At 50.9% G+C, this 25,964-nt stretch overlaps 3 protein-coding genes across 3 annotated transcripts in view; 2 read left to right on the top strand and 1 right to left on the bottom strand.

The window, feature by feature from the left end:
• DOC2B (double C2 domain beta) overlaps nucleotides 1-9,347 on the top strand; it is a 36,534-nt gene extending 27,187 nt beyond the window's left edge. The window contains exons 5-9 of the mRNA XM_075719686.1: nucleotides 5,054-5,180; nucleotides 5,385-5,542; nucleotides 7,791-7,872; nucleotides 8,114-8,210; nucleotides 9,211-9,347. Of these exons, the coding sequence (XP_075575801.1) occupies nucleotides 5,054-5,180; nucleotides 5,385-5,542; nucleotides 7,791-7,872; nucleotides 8,114-8,210; nucleotides 9,211-9,347 (601 nt within the window). The remainder of the gene's footprint in view (nucleotides 1-5,053; nucleotides 5,181-5,384; nucleotides 5,543-7,790; nucleotides 7,873-8,113; nucleotides 8,211-9,210) is intronic.
• Nucleotides 9,348-14,821: 5,474 nt separating this feature from the next.
• On the top strand, nucleotides 14,822-17,657 carry LOC104033685 (pinopsin). Its single transcript, XM_075720326.1, has 5 exons — nucleotides 14,822-15,167; nucleotides 15,756-15,938; nucleotides 16,460-16,605; nucleotides 16,812-17,051; nucleotides 17,514-17,657. The coding sequence occupies exons 1-5, from the start codon at nucleotides 14,822-14,824 to the stop codon at nucleotides 17,655-17,657; spliced, it is 1,059 nt and encodes a 352-aa protein (XP_075576441.1).
• A 3,548-nt stretch (nucleotides 17,658-21,205) lies between these two features.
• TEX14 (testis expressed 14, intercellular bridge forming factor) overlaps nucleotides 21,206-25,964 on the bottom strand; it is a 42,862-nt gene continuing 38,103 nt past the window's right edge. Inside the window, exons 26-30 of the mRNA XM_075719831.1 lie at nucleotides 24,559-24,676; nucleotides 24,269-24,364; nucleotides 23,161-23,267; nucleotides 21,776-21,839; nucleotides 21,206-21,570 (exon numbers count right to left, since the gene is read on the bottom strand). Of these exons, the coding sequence (XP_075575946.1) occupies nucleotides 21,537-21,570; nucleotides 21,776-21,839; nucleotides 23,161-23,267; nucleotides 24,269-24,364; nucleotides 24,559-24,676 (419 nt within the window). The 3' untranslated portion in view covers nucleotides 21,206-21,536. The remainder of the gene's footprint in view (nucleotides 21,571-21,775; nucleotides 21,840-23,160; nucleotides 23,268-24,268; nucleotides 24,365-24,558; nucleotides 24,677-25,964) is intronic.

Raw genomic sequence — 25,964 nt, 5'->3', positions numbered from 1 at the left:
CACGCTGTGCCCCGACAGGCTGCCCCTCATCCCCTTGCAGCCTCGTCCGAGCTGGTCGAGTGCCTTTGCTGGGACGGAGCCCAGCCCCAGGCGCTGTTGGGGATCGCCTTCCCAAGCCGGGGAAGGAGGAGAGGTGAAGGCAGCCCAGCTAATTGCGCTGGCAAGCAGGATTTTGTTAATGAATCAACCCCCTCAAAAAACACCAGATCCTTCAGATTTCATGAAACGCAGCAGGTGGGAGGATCTTGAAAGGTCTCATCCATTCATTGAATTAAATATCCTTGAGTCTAGCCCAAGGTTTAATAGCAATGAAACCACCCACCATCCTGAGAGAAGGCAAACTCAGAGCCGCTTGAAAGACGCTGGACTCGGAGGGCGTGGATGGCTGGGCTTGGGGGCAGTTCCCTGCCAGCACCGGGGGCAAATCCCACTCGGCAGTGCCCACTCCCAGTCCCTGTCTGCGGTCTGAGCACAGCCGTGCCGCAGCAGCTCGGCCGCGGTCGCCGGTGCTGGGAAGCCGGGGTGCATGACGGGGGGAGGCAGAGAAATGCTGCAGGGGAAACTGGAATAGGCAGAATACAATCGCCTACATTTAAATAATACATGTAATATGCAATAAATAGATTGTGTTCATAATAAATATCAGAGCTGGCCAGATATGGGATACAATTATTCATATCCAGATATATTGGCGAAGTGATGCATTATTCATATGATACTCAGCTAGCCCACGAATGCCAGGAATTCTTTGTTTAATCATGTGTTTGACAAACATCATGACTCATTAAATATATTATTCAGAAAATAGTATTTGAATCAGGTCTAATAGGCGTACTGCAGACACTTAGAGATTTGGGGTCCCAAATTGCTTTACTCCAGAAGCGCTGAATGAGGTTTGTGCCGGAGCTGCAGGCACACTCATAATTTCATTTAACTTTTACTGTGGTTTCTGTGCTCAGACTTCGAGGCATTTTGTGATGGAGCCCAGCACTGAATCCTCCTCTCGGTTTTAGGGGAGCTGGACAGTCCCAGGACGCTGCCTTTTTCTATTTTCTCTCCTTGCCAGGCGTTGCCTGTCCTTAAGCCAAGCCGACATCACCTGCGCGTCTGCTCCACCGTCGAGAGCCTCCCAAGTTGCTATAGGGACCATAAGGGATCTTAGAGACAGGAGATGCGTCTTCAGGCTCCGCTGCCTATCACGTGCATGTGCGTTGTGGAAAAGGGTCCTCGTTGACCCCTCTTCTCCCCTTTCCATGACGGGGAAGGGGCCGGAGGAGCGCGCGTGCGAGCAGAAGTCGTGAGTCAGCGGAGCGGGGTTGCTTGAGCCGCGCGCTGAGTCAGGGCTGTAACCCAGGAGCCCGGGCTGAGTAGGAGGGAGAGTAAGTTTAATGAGCAGTGATTGTTCACTTGCTGCATTAGGTTTCTTCCAAGGTGATTTTCACAGCCCTCAACTTAACGATCAGGACCCCTCAGTCAAAGTTGTCAAATCAAAAGCCACGCTCGAGGGATTGGGTTTAAATGAGAGGCGAGGGAGGGGTGATGTTCAAGTTAAAGGGCTCAGGGTGGCAGGTGAACGTGGCTGCCCGAGGCGTCTCTTGCTGCTTGTCATGGAGCTGATTTTTCTAACCCGAGGCATAAAAATTCCATCACATTGATTTCTCATAATAAATTCAAGCTGGTGTAATTGCATTACGCCTGTTTCCAAAGGGAGGGCTGGGGCCGGAGCTGCCTGCTCATCTGACTCACACTCGCTGCCTTCGCTTGTGGGGCCGGAGCACTGCTAGCCTGCCCGAGTTAAAAATACCGTCCCGGTGACGATGAACCGCAGCCAGCCAGAGGGACTGGGGCTCGGGGGCTGGCTCCGAGGGACTGGGAGGGCTGACGTGAAACTGCAGCTGAACCACCTCTGGTCATCACACACTGCTGGGCACAAAACGTGGGGACCCGCCTGAGAGGTGGCCCGAGATGCCAGAGGGAAAATGGGGCCAGGGGAGACCTGGCGATGTCTCCGGCGATGTCTCCGGCTCCATCGTCCTGCTCGGAGACAGCAGCAGTTCCCAGGTCTTGCAGATGTGCCAAAAACCGCCTCCCAAGGGACCCGGTTCTGCACAAACACCTTAACTAGCCTGGGACGTCAGCGGGGACAAGGAGGACGGCCGTGGCCCCCGCGCCGCACCAGGCTGGGCTGCCTCCGTCACGCAAGCGCCTCCGGCTCTGCCCGACGCGCCGTCGGTCCCGTGGGACAAAGGGGACGTGCATTCCGCGGCAGGCTGGGGCTTGCGGACCCCAACGCTACCCCGGTTCGTCCCCTTTCTGCCCTGGGGAAGGGTTTGCCCTGGGGTGGGCTGCGGCTCGGTGGTGGGTTGGCGGCTGCAGGGTGTCCTGTGCCCTGGCCACGGAGGGCTGGGCGGTGCGGGGGGTGCGAGCCGGCCCCGCGGTGGGCACGCGGGGGCACGCAGGGGCTCGCAGCTGCCTGGGGCTGAGCTGAAGGGCTCCGAGCTGTAGCACGCTGCACAGGGGCCGGGGTGCTCAGAGCCGCTAAGGTGGGAGCAAGGGGCTCCCCGCGTCACCGTGGGCAGCGAAATGGGGCTCGCTGGGGCTCTCCAGCCTCTCCCAGTGCCACACTGGAGATGCTCTCCCTGCCACCACCACTGAAGTTTTCCAGCCGTTTCCTTCCTGGGTTTCCGCCTATGCCGGGTGATTCTGGGGCTTCACAGCAAGTAGGATGTTGCACTCGGTGTCTTGTTGTGCTTCTGGGGCATATCTAGACGTTGTCGGGGGAAAATGTTGCTCATGTTCTGAAGAGGTAAAACCGGCACCAAACGCTGCCTCCCCTGGGTGTGCAGGAGACGGCACCGCTCTGCGATTGCCGGTGTAAAAATAGACCCCGGCTGCCAGCTCCTTGCGAGGGCCACGCTCCTCTCCTCCTCAGCTCAGCTTTCCTGACTGCGCGCTTGCTTTCCCTCCCCAGAGCTTTGGCCAGATGGGTGTGGGGTTGTGCACGCCTGGCAAGTGCCGCTTCTTGTCTGGAGCTGCTGCTGCTCCTTTTTTGGTTTTGTTCTTTAAAAGAGAGGTGCGAGGAGGAAGGGAAATAGGAAATATTGTGCCTGTACTGAGATTCTCTTGGAGGATTTTACTGTTGCGGTGGGGTGGGTTTTTTTGTGGGTATCTATAGTAACGCTGCATCCAGCTACGGTTTTCTGGAGAGCAGCATTCCCTGTCTTCCCACTTGTATTATTTTTTCCCAAACCCCCTTCCGCTGCCGTTCCCCGGCCCTGATGGTCCTTGTGCCGTGCGACCGAGCCATCCCCGTGGCTCCCTTGCCGCCTTGTTACTCACTTGTGAGCACATAGGTGGTCAAACCATCCATGGATAATCCGTCCATAGATAAACCGTCCATGGATAAACCATCCATGGATAAACTGTCCAGGCGCTGCACAGGCCAGAGGCGTGGTGTGCAATTAGTTACTCTGAGGTGGGATCACAGGGCACTATTTCTCTTTAATTACTTTTACCCCTTCCTGAATAGGTCCCGTTTGTTGAAACCCGGCAAGGCGGAGCGTGGTCCCTGGAGGCAGAGGTGCCGAACCCGTGGGAAATGGGCACCAGTGGGAGCGGGTGAAAGAGAGTAAAAAAATCAGGCAGCAAAAGGACAAGAAGTCACTGTAGGAAAACTTAAAAAAAGGGGAGAATGGAGAGAAGGGAAGGGAAACGCCTTTCCTTTATGGACAGGGAGCCCAGCCGGTCCCTGCGTGGCTCTGGTGGGCGTGCGGGATGTGGGATGCTCGCTTCGGAGGGGGATGGGATGGCTTCCCCTGTCCCCAGCTCCAGACAGCACTGCTGGGGATGGCCGGTCTCTCGCAAGGCAGCCACCACCTTCCTGGCCCCCTCTCTGGGATTTGAGGAGCTGCGAGCAGAGGCTCCCTGCAAGCGCTAACTTTGCTCTTCTGTCGTCTCTCCTGACGTCCGGAGCAGGCTGGGAAGCAGCAGAGGAATGACTCATTAGCTGCTAGCTCAGGGAAAGGCATTTATAGCTTTCGCACGGAAAACAGCCTTCGCTCAGCGTTGCCGTCACGGGGTGCATCCCGGGACCCGGCCCTGCGCAGGACCCCAGCGGGGCTGGGAGAGCTTCTCTTGGCCGAGGTGTGATGCCTTTTGCAGGCTGGGTCTGCAAATCCCTCCCGGTCTTGTCTGCATGGTGGGAGAGGAGACGGAGGTCTCCCTCCATGTCCCAGATCAAGCAGCCAGGTCCCCAGAGCCAGGGGACACCCTGAGAGCTGCCGCACTCGGAAAAGCGCCCGAGCTCCTTGGGTGGGGAGGGAGGGAGCCCTGCGGGGGGGACGCTGCTCCTGGCCATGCAGTCCGAGAGCGGGTTTAGGAAGAGCCTCCTCGGCCGGGCAGGATGCAGCTGGGCTGGCGGCAGCTCAGAAGAGTTTTGCCTTAGTCGCTGATGACGTTGATGTTTTAATGGAAGAGCCATTAGGATGCTTGAGGCCCCACGTTGCCTTTCCGACAGTGCCTGGGCTGGGGCGCGCGTTAGACACGGCGACTGCGGCACCGCAGGGTTGTGAGGTGTTTGGGGTTCGTGAGCGTCTCCCTGGAGGGAGCCCAATCCCCGGCGGGGTGACAGCCATCCCGAGGGGTGCAGGAGCCCTGGCCAGGATGGGGTCTGAGCAGGAGAGATGGCCATGGCAGCTGTGGGGCTGTGTGATGGTGCTGGGAGACGCGGTGCAGCGCAGCCTCCGCCTCCCTCTGCTTCCCAAACCTGGCCCGTCCTCCATCCCGGCAGCCTTGGGTCTCGGCCGCAGAGGTAAAGCAGCCAAGATATTGGGTGTCACATTTAAACATCATGAGCTGCCCTGGCCAGGCTGTGGCAGTGGATCAATGCCCTCCAGCTGCCTGCAGAGGAGGTGCCCGGTCACTGGCCTGAGGAGCGGTGGCCTCAACGTTGTCCCCTTGCTGGGGGCACCTGCAGTGCGAGGGGGCAGCCCCTTCCCTCGTGCCGTCGCCTCCCCTCGCCCCGGCAGCCCCGCTCACCCCATGCTTGTTGCAGGATCTCGGTCTGTGACGAGGACAAGTTCCGCCACAACGAGTTCATCGGGGAGACGCGGATCCCGCTGAAGAAACTGAAGCCCAACCAGACCAAAAACTTCAACATCTGCCTGGAGAAGCAGCTGCCGGTGAGTGGGGGGTTCCGAGCAGCGTTCCCCACCGTGGGCCCGTGGATACAGCGGCTTCTTCCTCTGGCACGTGGGAGCATGGGGTAGTTTGACCCCTCAGACACGATCGGGGATGGGGCGAGCATCCCTCGCGCCGGGGAGGTGGGTGTCCGGCCGCGGCTGTGTCCCGGAGCAGCCCCAGACTGGGTGCGTTCCCTTCCCCAGATAGATAAAACAGAGGACAAGTCGCTGGAGGAGCGCGGCCGGATCCTCATCTCCCTCAAGTACAGCTCGCAGAAGCAGGGGCTGCTGGTGGGCATCATCCGCTGCGCCCACCTGGCCGCCATGGACGCCAACGGCTACTCCGACCCCTACGTCAAAACGTGAGTTGCGGCTCCGCGGCCGCTGCCAGCCCTCCGTGAAGCTGTGCTGTCCCCTCTTGCCTCTGCCTGCGGTGGAAATTAATTGGTCTCATTAAGAGATGCAAACGAGGGCGTCACGGCAGCAGCTTGCATTCGCCTGGAGCGTGTTATTCCCCGGTGATTATTTTACGGTGCTTCAAAGTAACGCGGGTGCGGGATGTGCTGGCTGGCGCGTGGCCGTGCCCGCGCCGGGGCAGCACCTCGTCCCCGCCGGTTCCGCGGCGGCGCGGTGGCCGTGGTGCCCCGCTGCCAGGCTCGGCTCTGCCCGCCGGCACCGCCCTTGCTCGGGAGAGGGTCTGCGGCAGGGACGGGGCCCTGGGGACGGAGCTGGTGGCCCAAGCGGGCAGGTACGGTCGGGGTTTGCTGATGGCACGGCCCCAGCCCGGCGGGTGGTGGGTCTCCTCTGGCAGCGCGGGGATGGGTATCCCCCGAGCGGGACGCTGCCTGTGCCCGACGGTCCCGGACCTCGCTCAGCATCTGCGGACGCCTTTGCTCCCCTTCCCCGTATATAATATATATAACATATATAATAGCCCCAGCCTTTCCGCTCTTCGAAGCCTGCGCCGTCCCTGCTGGGATGGGGATGGCTGCTGGCTCAGCTCTGGCCCTCCTGGCCGGTAGCATTGGGGCGCAGGCATCCCCCCCCTCTGCCAGCCCCATGGGTTGGGCAATTCATTGCCTCCTTCCCCAGGTCCCAAGGGAGGGGAGGCTCCCAGCCCGGCTCCCAGCCACCGCCCCACGCTTTGGAAAGGCGCTAATTACGACGCGTGCGTAATTAGGTCAGACAGCACTTTAATCACCACCCGTGGCTCCGGGGCCTGGTTAACAGAGCTGAGGGCACATTTACAGGTCCCGCTGACATTTTCCAATGTAAATGACTGGGAGTACCTTCCTTTTGAAAAATACCAGCAATACTAAAAAAATAATAAAAAGCCCTTAAAATGACTGTAACGGGCTGCTGCGATTCAGCCTCGCCCAGGGGATTCAGGGAAGGCAGCGTCATCCAGGGGCTGTAAGGGACGCCGAGGAAGGCGATGGTTTGCTGAGGCAGAGCCGGGCTGGTGCGGGGCATTGCCGCAGCTCCTGGTTTTGGGGTGGCTGGCATTTTTCAAACTCGCTCTCTGCAAAGCAGGAGGGGCCATGGTGAGGAAGGGCCGGCAGCGTCCCCCCCGGTGCCCATCATACGTTCCTGTCCGCAGTGCGCTGACCCCAACTTTGGCACTTTCAGGCATATTTGTTAAGGCAGAGCTACCGGGATAAACCGCGCCGGGCGCCTGGGAGGCCAGTAGTGGAGTTTATCGGCAGCACGCTTTTGCCTTCCCATTTAATTGTTCTGTAGGAGTGGAGGTGTTTGCATAAAAATCCGCTCTTGCTTTTTTAAATGCTCGTCGGAGGCTCAGTCCCTGAAGTAACATAATTCCCGTTGTTGTACAGAGCCGTTTTGTAGGTGCCCCTTGTGCTATCTGCGGTAGATTGTATCTGCAGGGCTTGAATCAGAGCAGATAGACAAGCGATGCGTCTCGGTACAAGCCCTAATTTTTTAATTATGAGCAAGATCTGGAAAGTGTAACGAGGAAGCAGAACTGACGTTTAAAGGAGCAGCACCAACACGAAACGATGATGGATTGACTTTGGCCTGGCCCAGATTTCAGGTGCCCTCTCTGCTCGATGATACTTTAATCTCATTTGCTTTTCGGCCCTGCTGCTGCGCTGCAAAATATCTGCAGGAAACAGCGGTGCAGGAAGCTGCAGCCGCTGCGCTTGCTCCTGCTCCCTCCTACACACCTGCGAGTGGTTTCTGTCTCCTGGCAAGGCTCTGGCTGAGCAGAGCGGTCGCACGGTCCCAAGTCTGGACTGGTTCTGGGCTGGGAGCGTTTGGTTTTGGGAGCTGGGAGCATGTGTGCGCTGCCAGTGTCCCCTAGGGACTGGAGATGGGATAATCCGTGCTCTCTGATGGCAGCCAGCCACTTGTCTTGTGCTAAGGTGGGGAAATGCTGCTTCCTTCCAGCCATCTCCAGCATTTTGGCAGGAGAGGGGAAGGAAGGAGGGAGTTGCAGGTTCGGGGGGCTCAGCACCCATCTCGCCCTGCCTCTGCTCAGGAGCTGCTCCCGCAGCCGCGGGTGCCCGGGACGCCGTACCTGCCTTCCTTGCCGGGAGGGGGTATGGGGCCTGTGTGTGACCGTGCTGCATTGGTTTCGTTTCGTTGCAGTTACTTGAAACCAGATGAGGACAAGAAATCAAAGCATAAGACAGCGGTGAAGAAGAAGACGCTGAACCCCGAGTTCAACGAGGTGGGTTTTCGCCGATTGTGGTTCTCACCTAGGGGCTTTTCTCAGTCCTCAGACTTAAAAGGCAAAAAAACCCAACCCAACCTTAGTCATTAGGTGAGGGATCGAGGTTGAGTTCCCTGTGGGTGGCAAAGGGCAACAGCCTGAGGAGGAGGATGGACAGCCCCAGCCCCATCCCGGGGGTCCCAGCACCCACAGGAACCCGGCATGGGTTCATCCCGACTCTGTCTCCGCTCCCCAACAGGAGTTTTGCTATGAGATAAAGCATGGTGACCTGGCAAAAAAGACCTTGGAAGTCACAGTGTGGGACTACGATATCGGGAAATCAAACGATTTCATAGGTGAGTGGGGCACTCCAGAAGGTCTCCTTGGGCTCTTTTTTCCTGTCTTCACCTTCTGTGCCTCTTCTTTTTTCATCTGCTGCTCTTCTGTACTTCTCCATCCTCCCAGTCTCTTCTCCATCCCCACGTTCATTCTTGCTGGGTTTCTGTTCTGCTTTTATCCCTCTCCTGCACCTGAGCCTCCTCTCCTGCAGCCGGGGACATCCCCTGCACAAGGAGCACTCAGGCAGGGAGAAGATGCATCTCCCTCTCCCCTGCAGATCTTTTCTTCTGAATAAAAAACAGATTTAACAGGGAGGTTTCATTTATCTCTGTTGGATGTCTAGGCTTCTTGTGATTTTGTTACTGGTCACTGTGATTTATTGCTAACAAGCGCCCAGTATCTCTGACAGCCACTGCAATTGCAATGAGCATCCAGCCCTTGGCATAAGAACTGCCCGGGGCAGGTTCCAGATCACAGCCCTGAGGGGCTGGGGAAGCCGGGCTGCGATTGCCCAGGTGTCGCATCAGGTCATGACGTTGGATGCGGTGATTTAGATTGGATATTAGGAAAAATTCCTTCACAGAAAGGGTAGTCAAGCGTTGGAACAGGCTGCCCAGAGAGGTGGTGGAGTCCCTATCCCTGGAAGTGTTCAAATAACGGGTGGATGTGGCACTTTGGGACATGGTTTAGTGGGCATGGGGGTGTTGGGTTGATGATTGGACTGATGATCTTAGAGGTCCTTTCCAACCTTAGCGATTCCTAGTTTTTACTTTCCTTAAGAAATAATCCAGCCACCAAGCCAGGAAACATGAAATTGCTACTCTACCTTTAATTGGTTTAGTGGTGGACTTGGCAGTGTTGGGTTAATGGTTGGACTGGATGATCTTAAAGGTCTTTTCCAACCTCAACGATTCTGTGATTGTGTGTGAGCGTGGCTGCATGACCTGGCATCCCCCGGCATCCCTCGCGGGGCTGATGCTCACCCCCAGCTCTCCCTCTCTCGGTCTCTCTCTCAAGGTGGAGTCGTGTTAGGAATTAATGCCAAAGGCGAGCGGCTGAAGCACTGGTTCGATTGCCTGAAAAACAAGGACAAGAAAATCGAGCGCTGGCACACGTTAACGAACGAGCTGCCGGGAGCCGTCCTCAGCGACTGAGTGCCACGGGGCCGCTCCCCAGGCGGGCACAGCTCTGCCGGCCACAGCCTTTGGACTCCTCTCGTTTACGGCTTTGGAGACGGGGGATTGTGGTACCGGGGCAGCCGGGAGAGCGGGACACCCCACGCCAGGGCCTGGCTGCAGGGAAACCCTTCCCAGGGAACACGGCAGCGGCGGTTTGCTCTGCTCAGCAGGTCCCGTCCCCTAAGGCATCGCCAAAATGCCTCTTTGCACCCTGACACACACACACACACACTCCCGAGCGTGCACATGCATGCACGCGCAGCCACACGTGTGTGCACACGCACACGGACACCGCACGCCTGCATGCACTGCAGTTCTGACTCCTCTCCCAACTCTTTGCTGTACTGAATTACCTTCTCGCTGCCTTGCGATTCAGTGGCAAAAATGAATGCATCAGTCTCCGTTCGTGTATCTAATATGAGCAAAAGGTGTCACTAAAACCCGGAACTATTTTCTCAAGGCAATTGTGCCATATTTCTGGTGGTTTGTCAGTCTCTGTGGTTTGGGCCTAAACAGTCTTTTATGCATTTAAAGCTCCTCCGTCGGAATGATCGTGTTCCCTGATAACCTAGGAAGACTGTTCGCTTTTCTTCCAGAAATGTTGTGCTCGTCCTCTCCAATAATCCACGTGAAGTTAGCCAACAAGCTGAAAGTGCTGTGCAGACCACGGCTTCCCTCTCGCGGTCCCCAGGATCGGGCGGCTTCACATTTCCAGAAGCGGGGGGCAAAATAAAAAGCTCAGCGAAGCCACCGGCCGTTCCCGCTTCCCGGGACTGGCGGCAAAGTCTCGCGCTGCCCTCACAGCAGCCGCTCTCCTAATGAAACCATGCCTTCCCGCCCGGAGCCACGCAGCCAGGCTTCAGCACGGCTTTCAGGCTAAAGTTTTCTATCACTTTTCCCTTAGTCATCCTTTTCCAGTTCATGCCATTACCTAAAACCCAACCAAGGCGCTTTACGCTGCAAGCTGCCGGCGTGCAGCGAGCCGAGCCGCGGGGCCGAGCCGGCATCACGTTTGCAGAGATGCTCAGCTCCGGCACAGGCATCAGGTTGGGCCATTTTCTGCCTCAAACAGCATCCAAACCAAATACCTGTGTACGGCACAGTAATAATATAATGATATTATAATAATAATAATCCCAGCTCTCATCCTCTGTGACCCACCCTGGTCGGTCTCTGCATCCTCATCCCCCCGGATGCCGCAGTCGTGTTTGCACAAGAGCCGGCGTCCGGTGGGATGAGCTAAAACTTTCTGTGAAATGCTGCACCTTGCCAGAAATTTTTGAAGCCTTTAAACCATGATTTCTTAAGAAGAGCTGCTGTTTCCCCATCGGTCTCAAACACGTACAGCTTCTGAGCCGTGTAGCTGTGTGTGCGTGCGCACGCGTGTGTTGCCGACGGTTTTTTTTGGTTGGTTTTTTTGTTTTTTTTTTTGAAAAGCAATCGGATCTCTGGAAACCTACGTTTACTTTTCAAAGTGACGATCGTGTTACACCTTGTTTGATATTGGGGGTGGGGGGGACACCAACGTTCATAGGGGTTTTTTTAATAACTTAATATTTGTAATGCATTCTACAGATATGCATGGATTTTATTTGAATGCCAGCAGCGTGTCCAGTAGGATGTTCCCGGTAATCCTCTCTGTCATTCACTGGTCCAGCACCTTAAAACCTGGTTTGGGTCTGAGCTTCCAGAAGAGCTACGGGAGCGCCGGCTCGGCTGTGCCTCCCTTGTCTTGCAAAGTTACTTTCAGTCCATCATTTGTTTCAGCACACCTTGCCATGAAACTGGTTTATGCCTGAGGCGGAGCAGGACGCGATGTGTTTGGGGGGTGGGGGGGGGGGGGGTTCCTTCACTTTGTATCCCAGTCTTTTCTAAGCGGGCGGTCTGTCCGTCTGTCCCAGCTGCATGCGGAGTGGTGGTCGTCATCCCAGGCCTCGTGAAATGTTTGATACTGATGTTTTGCTACCATGTGAAGGCTGCAGAAACTGTCCTTACCTGCATCCTAAGACTTTTGTATTTCAGTATTACCTACCTGTGTACTTTTTGTCAGATTTGTTAATATTTATAACGAGAACCCAAAATAAAAAGGGGAAAAAAAACCCAAAAGGTCAGTGCCGGCAGTGCAGCTTTTGAGTGCCCACGGTCCCGGGGGCAGGCGAGCTCGGCGCGTCACGGCGCATCTCCGACGGAGCAGCGAGTGAGCGGGAGACGCGCGGGGAAGAGCTGGGGCCCGGCGAGATGGTTTTAAACCAGAGGATCGGGTGCTGCTTGGCTTTATTCTCCACTCTCCAATCTCTTGCTGCTGCTGCTGCAAAAAAAAAAAATATAATACTGTAACTGCACTGGCTCCACGTCCCCTGCTTTCACCGGGGCGCCCGCTCTGCCTCAGCAGGGTGCTGTGGCGTTCGCCCAGGGACTGTAAGCACTGGTGGTGGAGGGTGGGAGGGAGATTAGTCAAGGGAGGATTAAAAAATAAAGGGAAAAAAAAAAAGGAAAAAAAAAAGGAAAAAAAAAGGAAAAAAAAAGGAAAAAAAGGAAAAAAAAAAGGAAAAAAAGGAAAAAAAAAGGAAAAAAAAAGGAAAAAATAAATCTCTGGCCTTTCTGAAGTTTCCATTAATTTTGCATCACTTCAGGCGCTGTTCAGTGGCATTAGCAGACGCCCGTGCCATGCCCGTGGCTGGGCCAGGGCAGGCTCGGCACGGATTTTGCCACCTCGGACGCTGTGACCGTCCTCCCCGGGGCCTGGGAGGGAGCTGAGGCGCTGCTCCAGCTGCGCCGTTCACTGTCTGTTCTCCTCCCTGTAGCTTTGGATTGAGTGAGTGTGTAGTGTCGGGGTTGCTGTTCAGGCCGCGAGCAGCTGGGCCCCCTTGCTGGAGGCTGCCCTTGCCCGTGGGCCGCCCCGATGGTGCCAGCACCCACCTCGCCCCTCGGCATCGCCGCTCCGCAGCCTGGACCCTTGCGTTGAAATTAAAACCCTGCCGGTGGGCCCTGCACACGTTACACGGGGCTGCTCCGGGCTACGGCAGCGTGGGAAGGGGGCACGGGCAGATACCGCGCTTCCCAGCCCCTCAGCCCGAGTACGGCCCAAACTGAGCTTCCCTCACAGACATATAGACAGACAGACACACCTGCTTTACATATAGACTCATTGACTCGTCGAATCGTTTAGGTTGGAAAAGACCTTTCAGATCATCCAGTCCAACCAGTAACATAACGCTACCAAGTCTACCACTAAACCAATTAAAGGTAATCATTAATTTCATGTTTCCTGGCTTGGTGGCTGGATTATTTTTTAATGAAAGTAAAAAAAAATATATAACTCCCCCTACACCGATACAAAAAAAAAATTATATACACACACACAGATGTATACACCCCCCCAATACACACACACACACACACACACATATATATATATATATGCATGTGTGTATATGTGAATGAGTTAGTTATATGCTTGTCTCTGCTCATATATTTTGAAAAATAAAGGCTTGGCATCTGTCCACGCCATTTCTGCCCGCTGCCAAGGCGCGGGAGCCGCCGCGGAGGCAGGAGCGGGGGCGAGGGTCCCTGGGGTGGCTGGTGCGGCACCGTCTGCGCTGGCCCCCCGGCGAGCGCCCAGCCCGGCGCGTGGCGCCCATCCAGCGGCGCCGGTTAATCCGCTCAGGGCAGCAGGGCCCTGCGCCCCACGGGATGCACGGCTCAGGGAGATGTACGGACATATGCGTGTGCGGTTATTGTATTTATAGTTATATCTCTGTGTATGCAAGGCTACTAAATATATACCTATCCACACGTGGCTTTATAAAGAGATATACATATATACACGCATAAGTATATAAATGCACGATCTAGATTATATTTTATAAATGCATATACTTAATATGTAAGAGTGTATAAAATATTTATATAGAGAATATTATATAATTTATTAATATATGTGTTAAATATATCCTATGTACTGCATGTGTACATATAAGTAACTCTCTACACACATACATTCTTTCATATATTATAGTATTACAATAAATGTTGCATTTATACATACATATAACATAGTTTTAAAATCTCTCCTCTATATAATAAACACATCTATACATGTATATATAAATACATGCATTTTTTTTATATATTTATGCTTGTGTGTATAAAAATATATATAGAGACAGCTATCTACATATATATGTATGCATGTATATGTATTTGTATATATAGAGGCACACTCTATATATTATGATGCTATGATATCTATAAAATATACATGTATATAGATGTGTGTGTGAAATATTTATATGCTAAATATATACATTATATAAAATATAGTATGTATATATCCACTCTTTTATATGTAAGTGTATATGTGAATGTATATTACAAATAGGTACAGAGATAGGTAGCTATATTTAAAGGCGCACACATATGAAAACATGTATATATACATGCACGTTATATAATATACAATATATTATATAATAAATAATAAAATCTTGTATATTATATATACTTCATACATGTTTACATGTATTACTTTTGTATAATTTAATGTGCGCATATATATATGTATAAAATATTTTTATTAACTATATTACATAAGTATATACTACATATTATATATGTAGTATATATTGTATTATATATAGTTATAGGTAGCATGTGCTCACACTTTCTTGCATGCTTTCTCCACATACATCCATGTATGAATGCATGTATATATACACACATTAATTCTTCTATATAATATTATAAATATATAAACTATATATCATATAGTTTGTTATATTCATTATTAAATTAGCTAATATTTATATATTTAATACATGTTTATCAAGTATATTTGATATATCTGAACCAGACCAGGCCAGCACATGGCTTTTGGCAGTGGCCCACGTGGCGTCCCCCGGCAGCTCAGCGATTTTCAGGGATTTTCCTTTGCTCCCTTCCATGCGCTCGCCCTTCCTGGGCGGGGGGAGCCGCCGGCCCAGCCCAGCACCCCGCACCCCCGCACCCCAGGGCTCCCCGTGCGCCCGGGGCCGGCTCCTGCGCTCCCGGCGCAGCTCGATGGGACGGGAGCGCCCGCAGCCCCGAAAACCCATGGCCTGGGGAACAACCGGCGCCGGGGCTGGGCAGGAGTTATGCTGACAGGGCAAGGCAGGTGGGAAGCACAAAGAGAAAAAAAAAAAAAAAAAAAATCTATTTACTCAATTACTGTTCAGTGATAAGATGATATTTTTTTTTAAAGTCACTCTTTATCCCCATTGCAATAAAGAGCTGATTAGAAAAAGGGAGGGTGGGAGGACAAACCCTTCAGATTAAAACAAAAAGCTTAAGGTATTTTAATGCAAAGCTCTTCTGGGGTGCGTCAGGCCCTCCTGCTTTATAAACAGGCTTTGCTTTTGGGGAGGGTCACCTGCATCGGCTTCACCGGTGCTGGCGCTTGAGAAGAAAAGCCGATGCACCCCAACCGCTCAGAGGAGCCCCCAAATACCGGGACCCCGGGGCCTTTCGATGGCCCCCAGTGGCCCCACCAGGCCCCGCGGGGCCTGTACCTGTCGGTGGCCGTGCTGATGGGCATCGTCGTGGTCTCCGCCTCGGTTGTGAACGGCTTGGTCATCGTGGTGTCCGTCAGGTACAAGAAGCTCCGGTCGCCCCTGAACTACGTCCTGGTGAACCTGGCCGTGGCCAACCTGTTGGTGACGCTCTGCGGCAGCTCCGTCAGCTTCTCCAACAACATCAACGGCTTCTTCGTCTTCGGCAAACGGCTGTGCGAGCTGGAGGGCTTCATGGTCTCCCTGACAGGTAAGGACACGAACCTCGAGACCTGTCTTGGTCTTTGGTTGGTGCCGTTGCGTTTAGCAAAGCTTTGGGGCGCGTTTCATTGACTTGCTGCTTCTCCTGAAGGCAATGCTTCCGTGCGTGACGTTAAACTCGTGTCCTTCGGCCATTCTTCGGCGCAGGGAAGGCTCAAGCAGGCGGCTGGCTGCGCCAGGTCACCACCTGCTCTGTCTCGGTCTCCGCAGGGAGGGAAATGTCGCTCGTGCGCATCGGGAGTCCTCGCCCGGGACGAGCGTCGCGGGTGCTGGCTGGCTGCTGCGTCAGCACGCGGCTTTGTGTGCGCACCAGAAACGTCAAACACCGCGCAAAACCTTCCGTCGCAGACGCTCCGGCACAGAAACCGTGGCCGTGACCATGGGGCATCATAGCTACCCAATTGCCAACTTCATTTTGAAGGGCGAACTATCCTTGCGGCTCTCCCTGCCGTAAGAAAAACATCTGCCGTCTTGTTACAACAATATTTACTTCAACAGCTCTTAATCACCGTCTGCCACATCCCAGCCCGGGCAGCGGAGCCGTGTCCTAAGACACAAACCCTCCTCCTCTCCCCAGGCGTCGTGGGGCTGTGGTCCCTGGCCATCCTGGCCTTCGAGCGCTACGTCGTGGTCTGCAGGCCCCTGGGAGACTTTCGGTTCCAGCACCGGCACGCCGTCAGCGGCTGCGCCTTCACGTGGAGCTGGTCGCTGCTCTGGACGACCCCACCGCTTCTGGGCTGGAGCAGCTACGTGCCCGAAGGTAGGGGCGATGCGCTGCAGCCACGCGCTCAACTCCACAGCTGCCGCTTGCACATCGTTCTCAAGTGCAGGGGAGTTGGAGCGTCTATTCTGGTATTTAAAACGTTAACGCCTCCCTGCCCGCTCAGTCAATAATCCTCTCCCGAAGGTTGCTCCTCAGCAGTTACCCGCTGCACAACACGCTGCAGCCGTTCTTACGTGTCTGACCGACATCGGAGCCACGAGCTGCTCCGGCTGCCGGAGCACACGGAGCGGCACCCAGCATGCACCCAGCCCAAAGCTGCCTGTGTGGAGGCTTGCTGCAACGCTGCGCGCCACGACAAATCGCCCGCCTCCACAGAGCAGTCGGCCAGCCAAAAACGGCAGCGGCTGATCTCCAGGGCATCGGGGACGGAAAAGCGGGAGGCGCTCGGGCAGCATCGCTAAGAGGCGGCAGCGCCGGCGTTTGCTATTTTGGAGCCTGTTACCGAGCCGCTCTCCAGGGCCGGGATGGGTTTAGGCTTGTTTCAACGCTTGTTCCAGGTCTGAGAACCTCTTGCGGGCCCGACTGGTACAGCGGTGGCAGCAACAACAGCAGCTACATCTTGGCCTTGTTCGTCACCTGCTTCGTGATGCCCCTCAGCCTGATTCTCTTCTCCTACACCAATCTGCTGATGACCCTGCGAGCCGTAAGTACGGCGAGTTAATGGGTTTCTGCTCACAAAACGCTGGCAAGACACTCTCCGTGGGGTATGAAGAGCCTCACGGCCGGTTTTTGTGACAGGTGATGGAGCTGACATCTCCTGGCGCTGCTGCCGGGGTACCTACGGGATGGAAAAGCTGTTGGAAGCTGTTAAGCGCGCACGCATCTCTCTCTTTTCCAAACTCCCGGCAGGCTGCGGCGCAGCAGCGGGAATCGGAGACGACGCAGCGGGCGGAGCGGGAGGCGACGCGCATGGTGGTCGCAATGGTGATGGCCTTCCTCGTCTGCTGGCTGCCCTACGCCACGTTCGCCTTGGTGGTGGCCACCAACAAAGACGTCGCCATCCGGCCAGCTCTCGCGTCTCTGCCCTCCTATTTCTCCAAGACCGCCACGGTTTACAATCCAATCATCTACATCTTCATGAACAAACAGGTGAGAGAGAACGCCGTTAGCTAACGAAGCCACAGCTTCGCTGGGGCTTGTGGAGAACAAAGTAATGGCCTCATAAAATGTGGAGGAACCATCTATCCTACCTGGAAGCCTAGACGCAGGCTGGATCTGGGAGCCGCTGTGGAAGCGGCAAGGCTTTGGGGAATAAAATGGAAAGGGAGGGAGCAGCCTCTGAGCCCGAACAAGAGCTCATTTTCTGCTTCCATGATTTTACGGGGTCAGGCAACTTAATTTTATACCGCAAACTGCTCATTGAACACACGAAGCAAACAGAATGAAACTTCTATTGACAATAAACTGCCAGGGTCTGCAGAGACAGGCTGGGAATTGATAGAGATCTCACCCAAAATATAACAAGCATCCACCCCTCAGCCTCTGCCTCCAAGTCCCGGGGTGGACGCCAGTTTTGTGCCGCGACATTAAACCTGTCCCTCCCCTGCCCAGTTTCAGGGCTGCCTGCTGAGAACGGTCTGCTGCGGTTACCGTGCCTGGGGGACGGGAAAAACCGCTCCGGCTGCACCCGGCCCCCGCGCAGGCGTCGCTGCAGACGGGCCGCGGAACCAGGCGCCGCCGTCTCACCCGGTCTAAGTGCTGCCAGACCCTGCCCGCACCGACGTCCGCTGCGGGCTCAGCCCGTCCCACCCAGCCTCGCACGGAGAAGGGCCCGGTGCTGTCGCTGCTCCCCATGCCCAGGAGATGGGTGGCTCTTGGAGGTTAGAGAGGTCCCCAGCAGCCCTCACGGTGCTCCCCAAAAAAGACACGACGTTGTCTTCTCGCGGGAGAGGAGCCACCCCATCATGGGATAAACTGCAAACTTTTATTTCAGTCTTCTAAGGAAACCCCCTCTCCCTTCCAGCCCCTCACCTCAGGGAATCAGGAGTCTTTTAAAAACAAAAAAAACCCAAAAAAACCCCAGTAATTTTTCCTCGATGCAAAACATCCCAAGCCCATCTGGCTGAACACGGTCGGGCTGCGATGCCACCTCCAAAGCGGTCCCGGTCTGTTCGCCATCCCTAGATGGGCCAAGTCCTGTTTGCATTGCCCGGTCTCGCCGTGAAGCTCGAGGTCACGCTGGGAAACTGGCAAAAACCCAGCGGGCACGTTCAAGTGCAGAGTGCATTAATAAACGTTAATACGCATTGACAAGTTCACATGCGTCTGTTTTACCGGCTGAGAGAGGGTTCGACAGAAAACGCTGCACCGCCCGCTACTGCAGCAGCAGCGCTCTCCGCCATCCTAACAGACAGCAAGAAAAAAAAAACAGGTCAAAGATGTGAAGTTATATATCTTTTTTATATTTAAGACAATAAGGAAAGGTCTTAAACCCACTGATTTCCCAGCAAGGGTGACAACACGGGTTGTAACAGGCCCTGAGGACAAGGCACAGCAGAGCCACTGCTGCCCAAACAGCCGGGACGTTGACAGAAAGCAAAAGACACCAAAGCCCATAAGAAAAAAATAAAAAGACAAAAAACCCCTCCACAGGGTTCCACAGCTACACACCTGATCTGGCATCTCAAAACACAATGTTTATCTACGCCAGCTGCAATTACACTTCTGCACTGCGATGCCGTCCGTGTGGTGTCGGAGCCTACGGATAAGGCTTCGAAGCGCAAGGTTTAGACAACGCTGCAGACAGCAATCCCCCGAGACGCTTGTTTTATCAAATTCCTCCATCTTAAAAAATGCTGTCAGCAGCTTGTCTGCCTTCACAGCTAATTGTCTTTCAGACTTTGATTCCGAACACTTAAATTGCCTTCAGGAGGAGACTGATCCACAGTCACGAGATTTAAAGGTTCACCCTCCCCTCCGCGGTTTTGTTTCCATCGCACATCCTCCACAGGGACGATCCCAAAACGCGCCTCGCTCCGCTCCACCTCCCACCACCTTCCACAGCTTTTGCTGTTGCAGCAAACCCACCAAGGGGTTAGAGGGAAGCAACGCGGAGAGTTGTTCACCTCCTCGCTAAATTGCCTCACCAGCTCGCAGTCCGCAGCCTGCTAACAGGCAGTCAGAAAGGCAATTTGGGCTGGCACAGATTACGAGGAGATTCGGAGGACCGAGGGGCTTTTTTCCCCCTCTATCTGAGAATCTCTGCTCCAAAACAAGAACAAAATAAAAAAACCCAAACCCAAGACCAGTAGAATGACAGGTCCAAGGGAGCTGAAACGCGGCCACTTAAAAGAATGAACACTGCCTTTTCTTCTTGCTTACCTTCGCCCAAACCTACCGCAGGGTCCTGCAAGCGCTTCCGGAGAAACACAGCACCTCCGGGCAGGGCCACGTCCCCGGCGCAGGGGACAGGACCCCCATCCTCGCCCCCATCCCCGTCTCTCCACCTCCCTCTCTCCGCTCGCTGTCCTACATGCAACAACGGCTCAGGGAGGTATTAGAACAGCTCAGTATCACTGTTTTCATTTAATTAATTGGCCTTTAATTCCATGAGAAGCTGAAAAGCAGCATTAGGCGGGCCCCCTCTGATCTTCTCTGCTTTTGCTGGTCTTTGTTTAATTGTTCCTGTTAATTACAGCTTTTGTGTCCATGCTTTATGTTATTGGGATGATTTACACTCATGCTGGAAAAGTACCAGCAGCTGAAAAACTGAAATCTCTAACTGCTGCGTCCTGGCCTCGATAAGGAGGACAGACAGGCTATGGGACAACTTGAAAGTCTCTCTACCAACAGAAATAAAAATTCTCCATATTAAGATTTAAAAAAGATAGAGAAATGGTTCACGGTCTGCTCACCATTTGGTCTGACAGATAAAATAGAAAAAGAAATGCAAGAAGCTAAGGAGATTTCACATGTTGCAAACCAAAGTGATAAATAATTATGTGCACGTAAAAATGCAAGTGTGCTTGGTCCACTCCACCACGCTGCTGCAGCCCTACAAGTTTTAATTACTTTTTCTTTAGTTGAGCAAGTCTATGAAACACAACAAAACATTGCCCAAAGTGAGAGTGTAAAGTATGATCTTGTTCCAGCAGCTTGTATCAAGAATATAAAGTTCTTCTGCCTGCAGCAAGGACACAGAACTCGCACCCAGAGAAAACTGGGTACCTGCAGCTGATAGGAGCCCGGGTTAGAAAATATTAAACTTTTGCCTGGTCGGAATTGTGTGATGCACAAAAGCGAGCGCTGTTTCCCATGCACTGGCACTGCTGTTAACCTGAGGTGCAGAACTCAAACTGCAGCCTCCTTGCTGCTGGCGCTTCTGCTCTAGCTCTATCACTACCACGACGTGACTAAACAGGTGAAAGATTTTTATTTTTTCTTGATCTCTTCTGAAGAAAGTTCCCCCAAGTCTGTCAGTTTGCTGCATCTTCCCCGGAGTAGCTCTATCGGTATCTAGTTATATACGTAGCCTGATGCTGGGAAATGTAGTTAATAATGAGTAAAACAACCCACAAAATGAACCCCAAAAAGAATCTCCAAAACCAGAAAAAACCCCACATGGCAGCACAATAACCTTGGAAACTTTTATTAGTATTGTTAAACCAAATTAACTAACAGTTACAGATAGGCAGCATTTCCCTAGATGAACAGGAACGAAAATGCACGGCGTGGCACACCCAGCTGTACGAAGGCAGCTAAAATGCCAGTGTCTGTTAAAAAGGGATGATGACGATCTTCACACCACCTGCACGTGAACAGCATTTGTCACAGGAAAAGTTAAATATGAAGTTGCTGTGCCCATGAAAATCCTGATCCAAAGCTCAATTATATCCAGGGCCTTTTTTTTGGGGTGAGACCTACCAAAAGTGTAGTTTAATTAAACAACAGGTATCTTCGTAGTACTAATAAGATTTTCTCAGTAGTTTTGTCTAATGCTGGCAGGGAATGTATTGCTGCATTTGCAATCTCTGGAGAACACTGCCTATTTCTCATTAGCTTTTTGCACAGCAATTAATCCCCTTAATCAGTCAAATCAGTTCAACGCTAGATCACAAAAGCACTAAGAAAAGAGAAAACAAGAAATTACCTTGTTAAATTTAATGAGCAAGGAAAAACATACACTACATGGGGCTGTAACAGTGCTCCACACTCCAGCATGGAAAAATTTAAGTGCCTGAGCAGGAACAGCAATCCACAGAATGACAATCATTTTAACACTGAAAACTGCATAATGCTACAGAGCAAGAAATTCTTTTGCTTATGAAAGCGTGCACGTGCAGAAAAAAAACCCCGCCACGTAGCCAGCTTCATAAGGATGTTATATCAGAAAACAGCTCAGTTCTGCGATATTATTGAATCTGCCTTTACGTGCAATGCTGGCGTAAAACCACTACAAACTGTATTACAAGGTAGAGCGTTAAGATTTTCTTCTGTACTTGCTGCTGCAGTTAAAGGAAGTCCGAGCTTTACAATTGCTTGTGTGGCCAAAAAGAGTTGCAATTCTCAGGCTGTGTACTGTACAAGCAGCAGTAAGCAGGTGATGTATTAGAACTTATTCACTATCCATTTTAATCATGTAGGAGAGCTCTGATCCAAAACAATTATCCTGTAGGGGGGGGGAAATAAAGTTACGTGGTTGTTTTTTTCTTATATCAAACTGCAAGTTGAAGGGAATGGGATTTCATATTGCCCCTTTCACCTCCTCAGCATGGAAAACAAGAATGTATCTCCTGCAGCCAGAGAATACACATATATATACACAATACACAAATTTCTACCAAAAGCACAATTTAATTCACAGACGGGCTCACCTGAATGGCAAAGCTGCAGACAGCTGTTCCTGTAAGTGGGATTTCCGATCTTCAGGACGTGTGTCTAAAAAGAGATGTAAATTCAGCCCAGAACCACGAACATACACAGCCACACAACACTTCAAAGAGAAAGCTCTAGTTTTGTCAGCACGTAACACCACGTTGAATCGAGCGCTACAGATCTCTCTGCTAGATCCACTAAGTTGCGCTTGTAATCAGAAACCAGCCTCAGCTCTGTTGCCACTGGGTGCATTACACAGGACCCTCTGTGATCAGAAATCATTCTGTTTTCAAAACCTGAAGCCCAATCCCTACCAGCTCAGTTCTAGAACTCTGACAGAAAACAGGATCATATATGCTAATGCTGTGCAAGTAACAAGCACAATGATGTGACCTTCAGATCTCTAGGTTTAAAAATTACCATCATCATTTCTTAAAAGTAACCAGCGATTTGGGACATTTCAAACTTTGGGTGCCTAACTGGAAAGCAAAACGTGTTGTAGAGCTGACTGCTGTACAAGTGTCAAATGCCCACAACACCGAAGATCAGCCTCCTTTAAGTCACCTTGTGCTACACACTGAAAAATCAGAAGTTCTCTCTGAAAACAAAAGGCTACTGCCTTTTTCTTTCCAGACAAAATGCCAGTTCTTTCATACTTTTTGCACAGCACTAAATGCATGTTAACTTAATGCAAGTATGTCAGCCCCTTCCCTGTAATAAGAAACATCTTTAATTGAGAAATGTTGAAAATGGCAACCTTTTACTCTAGCTGTGTAATACCAGTCAGCTTTGACAGTTCCTAATGGAGATTTGGACTTACAGAACAGAGGAAACACTTTTATCTTCTGTCGTCTTCCTTACTTCTAGTTTCTATTAAAGGAAGAGCCAGGGGAGATGAGACCGAAACAGATTGTTTAAGGGATTTGATGGCATTAGCATACACATCACAGGTACATACCAAACCATACTGGTAGTAACCAAAGTCTTTACAGTGTGAAGCATTTAGATGCCTAAGCCAGAGGGGTCAAGCACTAAACAGGACACAGATACAGCATTATCAGCTGTCTTGCAGTGCTTTCAAGTCAGTAGAGGAAACTGCACTCTCACTATGAGAGAGACACTCTGCAATTCCAGCAAATGGTCCATGATGCTGTCAGTCTCAACTGACCAAAAAAATTAGCAAATTTTCAAGCGTCTCTGGAGAGTTTAAGCCCAGAGCAGCTTCCTCTCCTTTAAAAGCACAGGGTAGAAACAGTACCCAGATGGGGGGAATCAAGAAAAGCAAAAAACTAGTCTGTGCAAGCTCGACCAATTCAGTGCTAACACCACAATAAATGCGATACTGCCCAGCACAGCATCCAGTAGTTTTACAGATGAAGAGGACCTTCTGAACTCCCTGCACAGCTTTCTGGCGCTCTGCCTCTGGCCCTGGCTCCGCCTTCCTCCTCTACTTTCTTCCTTCCATCTTCTGGACCTTGCAGGCTTGCAGCCCTTGAATGACAGAGTTTTTTGTATCATCCTGATTCTTTGTATTTTCTTTTAGACAGGATGAATGCAGAGCACTAAACCAGAAGCCTCTGGAGGTACTAGATGCTTTTTTTATTTTTACCCTGACCTATAACGGGCATCTGCCCCCTCCAACCCCCAAACAAACTGCCTCTCCCCCCGAAGACTACAGATGTGCTTTAGCTTTATATCCACATGCAGACTCCAATGATTCCTTACATAACAGCATTAAGTAAATGCAGTCTGATTACAAGTGCGAATGGGCTTTGGATCGAGCCATTTATGCACGTGGCAGTATATATACTGCAGGAACTGGTCTGCCCTGTCAGCAAGATCCTACCAGTTAGCAGGACATTTGCCTTCTGTGTTCAGCTAAAAAAAAAAAATCCTGATGCCAAACACAAGAGTATCTTGTGTTCATGAGTAACATATATGTTAGGAATGACTTAGGACTACTCGCTGGCATTTACTGTGGAGTTGTTCAGAGGTACTAGGCTCTGATCTTTGGTTCTAAGAGGAAAAGAGTTCTTTGGGCTATGAATCTTTTCCTTAAAGTGATGTATATATCACTCCTGCCATTTTCTTCATTTCTTCCTATATTCCCATGACAGTATAACCATCTTCCCAAACTCTTCTTTAAAGTCTTCTCTAAAGAGCTTTCATGATTCTGTTCTCTTAATGTACATTCTTCTCTACCTCAAAAAATCCACCATTCTGCCAAATTATCTCTGATTTCTGTGACGACTATGCACTGCCTTCCAAGCCTATTGAAGTATTTGCCTTGCATCTACAGGAAATGGTATTAACAAAACATTCTTTTCCCTCTCAATTTAGTATGGAGAATTTGGATTGATGTCTCTGGGCAAGTTCTCTGACACACTGCTGCCTAAAGAGTGACAGCACATTTTCTGAAAAGTCCTGCATAGGTCTATACACAGAACATAAACAAAATAAACTTATGAACAATGGATCAATTATCAGCTAACCCAAGAGTGTGTCCCTGATGTTGTTCTTGGATCTCCTCATCTCCAGGAACTGCATGGAGCAATCTTTCTAAAACATCATCAAGAGTAGAGTGAGCCCTGTTGAATAAAAGATTTAAAATGGACGCTGGCAAGTTTAATACTACACATTTTAAAAGAAAACAGTCAATTATTAGGGTTCTTAAAAAAGTTGGCTTACTGTAAGCGTTGAATCTTGTTAAAATATACTGGAACCATTATTCTAAATCTTTGTAACTCAAAGCCATACATGCCTTATTGTCCTTTTTTCATACCTTTCCGTTTCCTCTGCTAGATTAAATGACTCCTTAGTCCATAAACTATGATTTCTCTTCTCATTACCCTCAGATTCTTCTTTTGACTCTCTGTCTTCCATTTTAATTTGATCGGGAACTATTCACATAAACAGAAAGATTTTAATATCAAAGGTATGAAGGAAGATAGTAAAGAAATTAAAATGTGTTTTTATTTACTGCACTTGGGAAACTTCCAGTTGTCCACTTCCCAACTACTGTTTCCTCAGTAATCTGACTCTCTACCAGTTAAGCAAATGCACATTATCTACAGTCAAAGGTGGCCAGTAGCAAGACCTAGATAAGCATTGTACTGTAACACATTTTTAGATTCACAGGACTGAACATTTTGCTTCATACTAAAATGAAAAATGCATGTGGAAATTAATCTTTAATCTTTCCCCTTACAATCCTAGATATGGTAGAAAAATCAAAAGAAAACCTGTGGATGTTAGCTTTGTTACCCTACTTAGCAAAATCCAGTGATATCCCCCCCAAGACTTATCTCGGTAAGTTCTGTTCCCTACAGCATGTGAATATATTCAGCCACCTTCTGCTAAGCTATGATAAGCAGGAAGCAGTAGGCTGTCACAAAAATGGAGTCTGAAATAGCTGTACTTTATGCAAATACAACAAAACCACAGAGATTGAACAGCAAGCAATACAGGCTGCTGCATTCCTTACCACCTAAAAACAAGACGCTCCAATGAATAAAGTCACAGTAGCTTCTACCCTTTGGGTAACAATTTTAAATGGAAAAAGATCTAACAAAGCTGTAGATAACACAATCACGTGCCAGTATCATTCTCAAGTGACTATGCTATTTAGCTTTTTTACAGACTAATTTCTGTGTTGTTGGGTTTTTGTTTTTTGGTTTTTTTTTTTTGAAACTGCTCTCTTCTCTTTCTGACTCATTGGAAAGAAATGCAGAGCCTATAAAGATTTAGGTTTTCTGCTCCTCTGACATTACTTGCTGTACATCTAAAAATTATCCCGCTTAATACTATTTGCAGTTTCAGAAGCACAAAGATTCACTACTGCTATCTTTGGTATCTTTGTAACAGAACAAGAAATATAATATTGGTTAGCCCACTGGATGCTATTTTCTTACACCATGAGATCAGAGGCATTATTTCATTACGGTGAGTAAGAAACAGAAGCAGTTAGCGTGCACTGGCCACTTTCTCAACTGAGCCACCCTCCCAGAATGAAAACTTCAGCTCTATTTTACATCAGCTGCCCACCACCTATACTTTTGTGGGTTTCGTCACTTGTGTTTGAACACAGCATACATTACAGTGGCATAATAAAAGTAGATTAATTCTGATAGTTCAGACCTGCAAGCCTTCCACACCAGAGCCCCTTTAAGATCAGACTTTAGAGAGTGA

Source organism: Pelecanus crispus, chromosome 12, assembly GCF_030463565.1.
Source record: "Pelecanus crispus isolate bPelCri1 chromosome 12, bPelCri1.pri, whole genome shotgun sequence".
Taxonomy (NCBI): Eukaryota; Metazoa; Chordata; class Aves; order Pelecaniformes; family Pelecanidae; genus Pelecanus; species Pelecanus crispus.
The sequence above is the reverse complement of the archived record's forward strand: the minus strand, read 5'-3'. Positions and strand labels throughout refer to the sequence as shown.

Bases quoted from the DNA above. Each gene is read 5' to 3' on its own strand.
- LOC104033685 (XM_075720326.1), top strand. From the start codon at position 14,822: ATGCACCCCAACCGCTCAGAGGAGCCCCCAAATACCGGGACCCCGGGG. The intron at 15,939-16,459 runs GTAGGGGCGATG...CGCTTGTTCCAG, and splicing joins GAGCAGCTACGTGCCCGAAG to GTCTGAGAACCTCTTGCGGG. The intron at 16,606-16,811 runs GTAAGTACGGCG...AACTCCCGGCAG, and splicing joins TGCTGATGACCCTGCGAGCC to GCTGCGGCGCAGCAGCGGGA.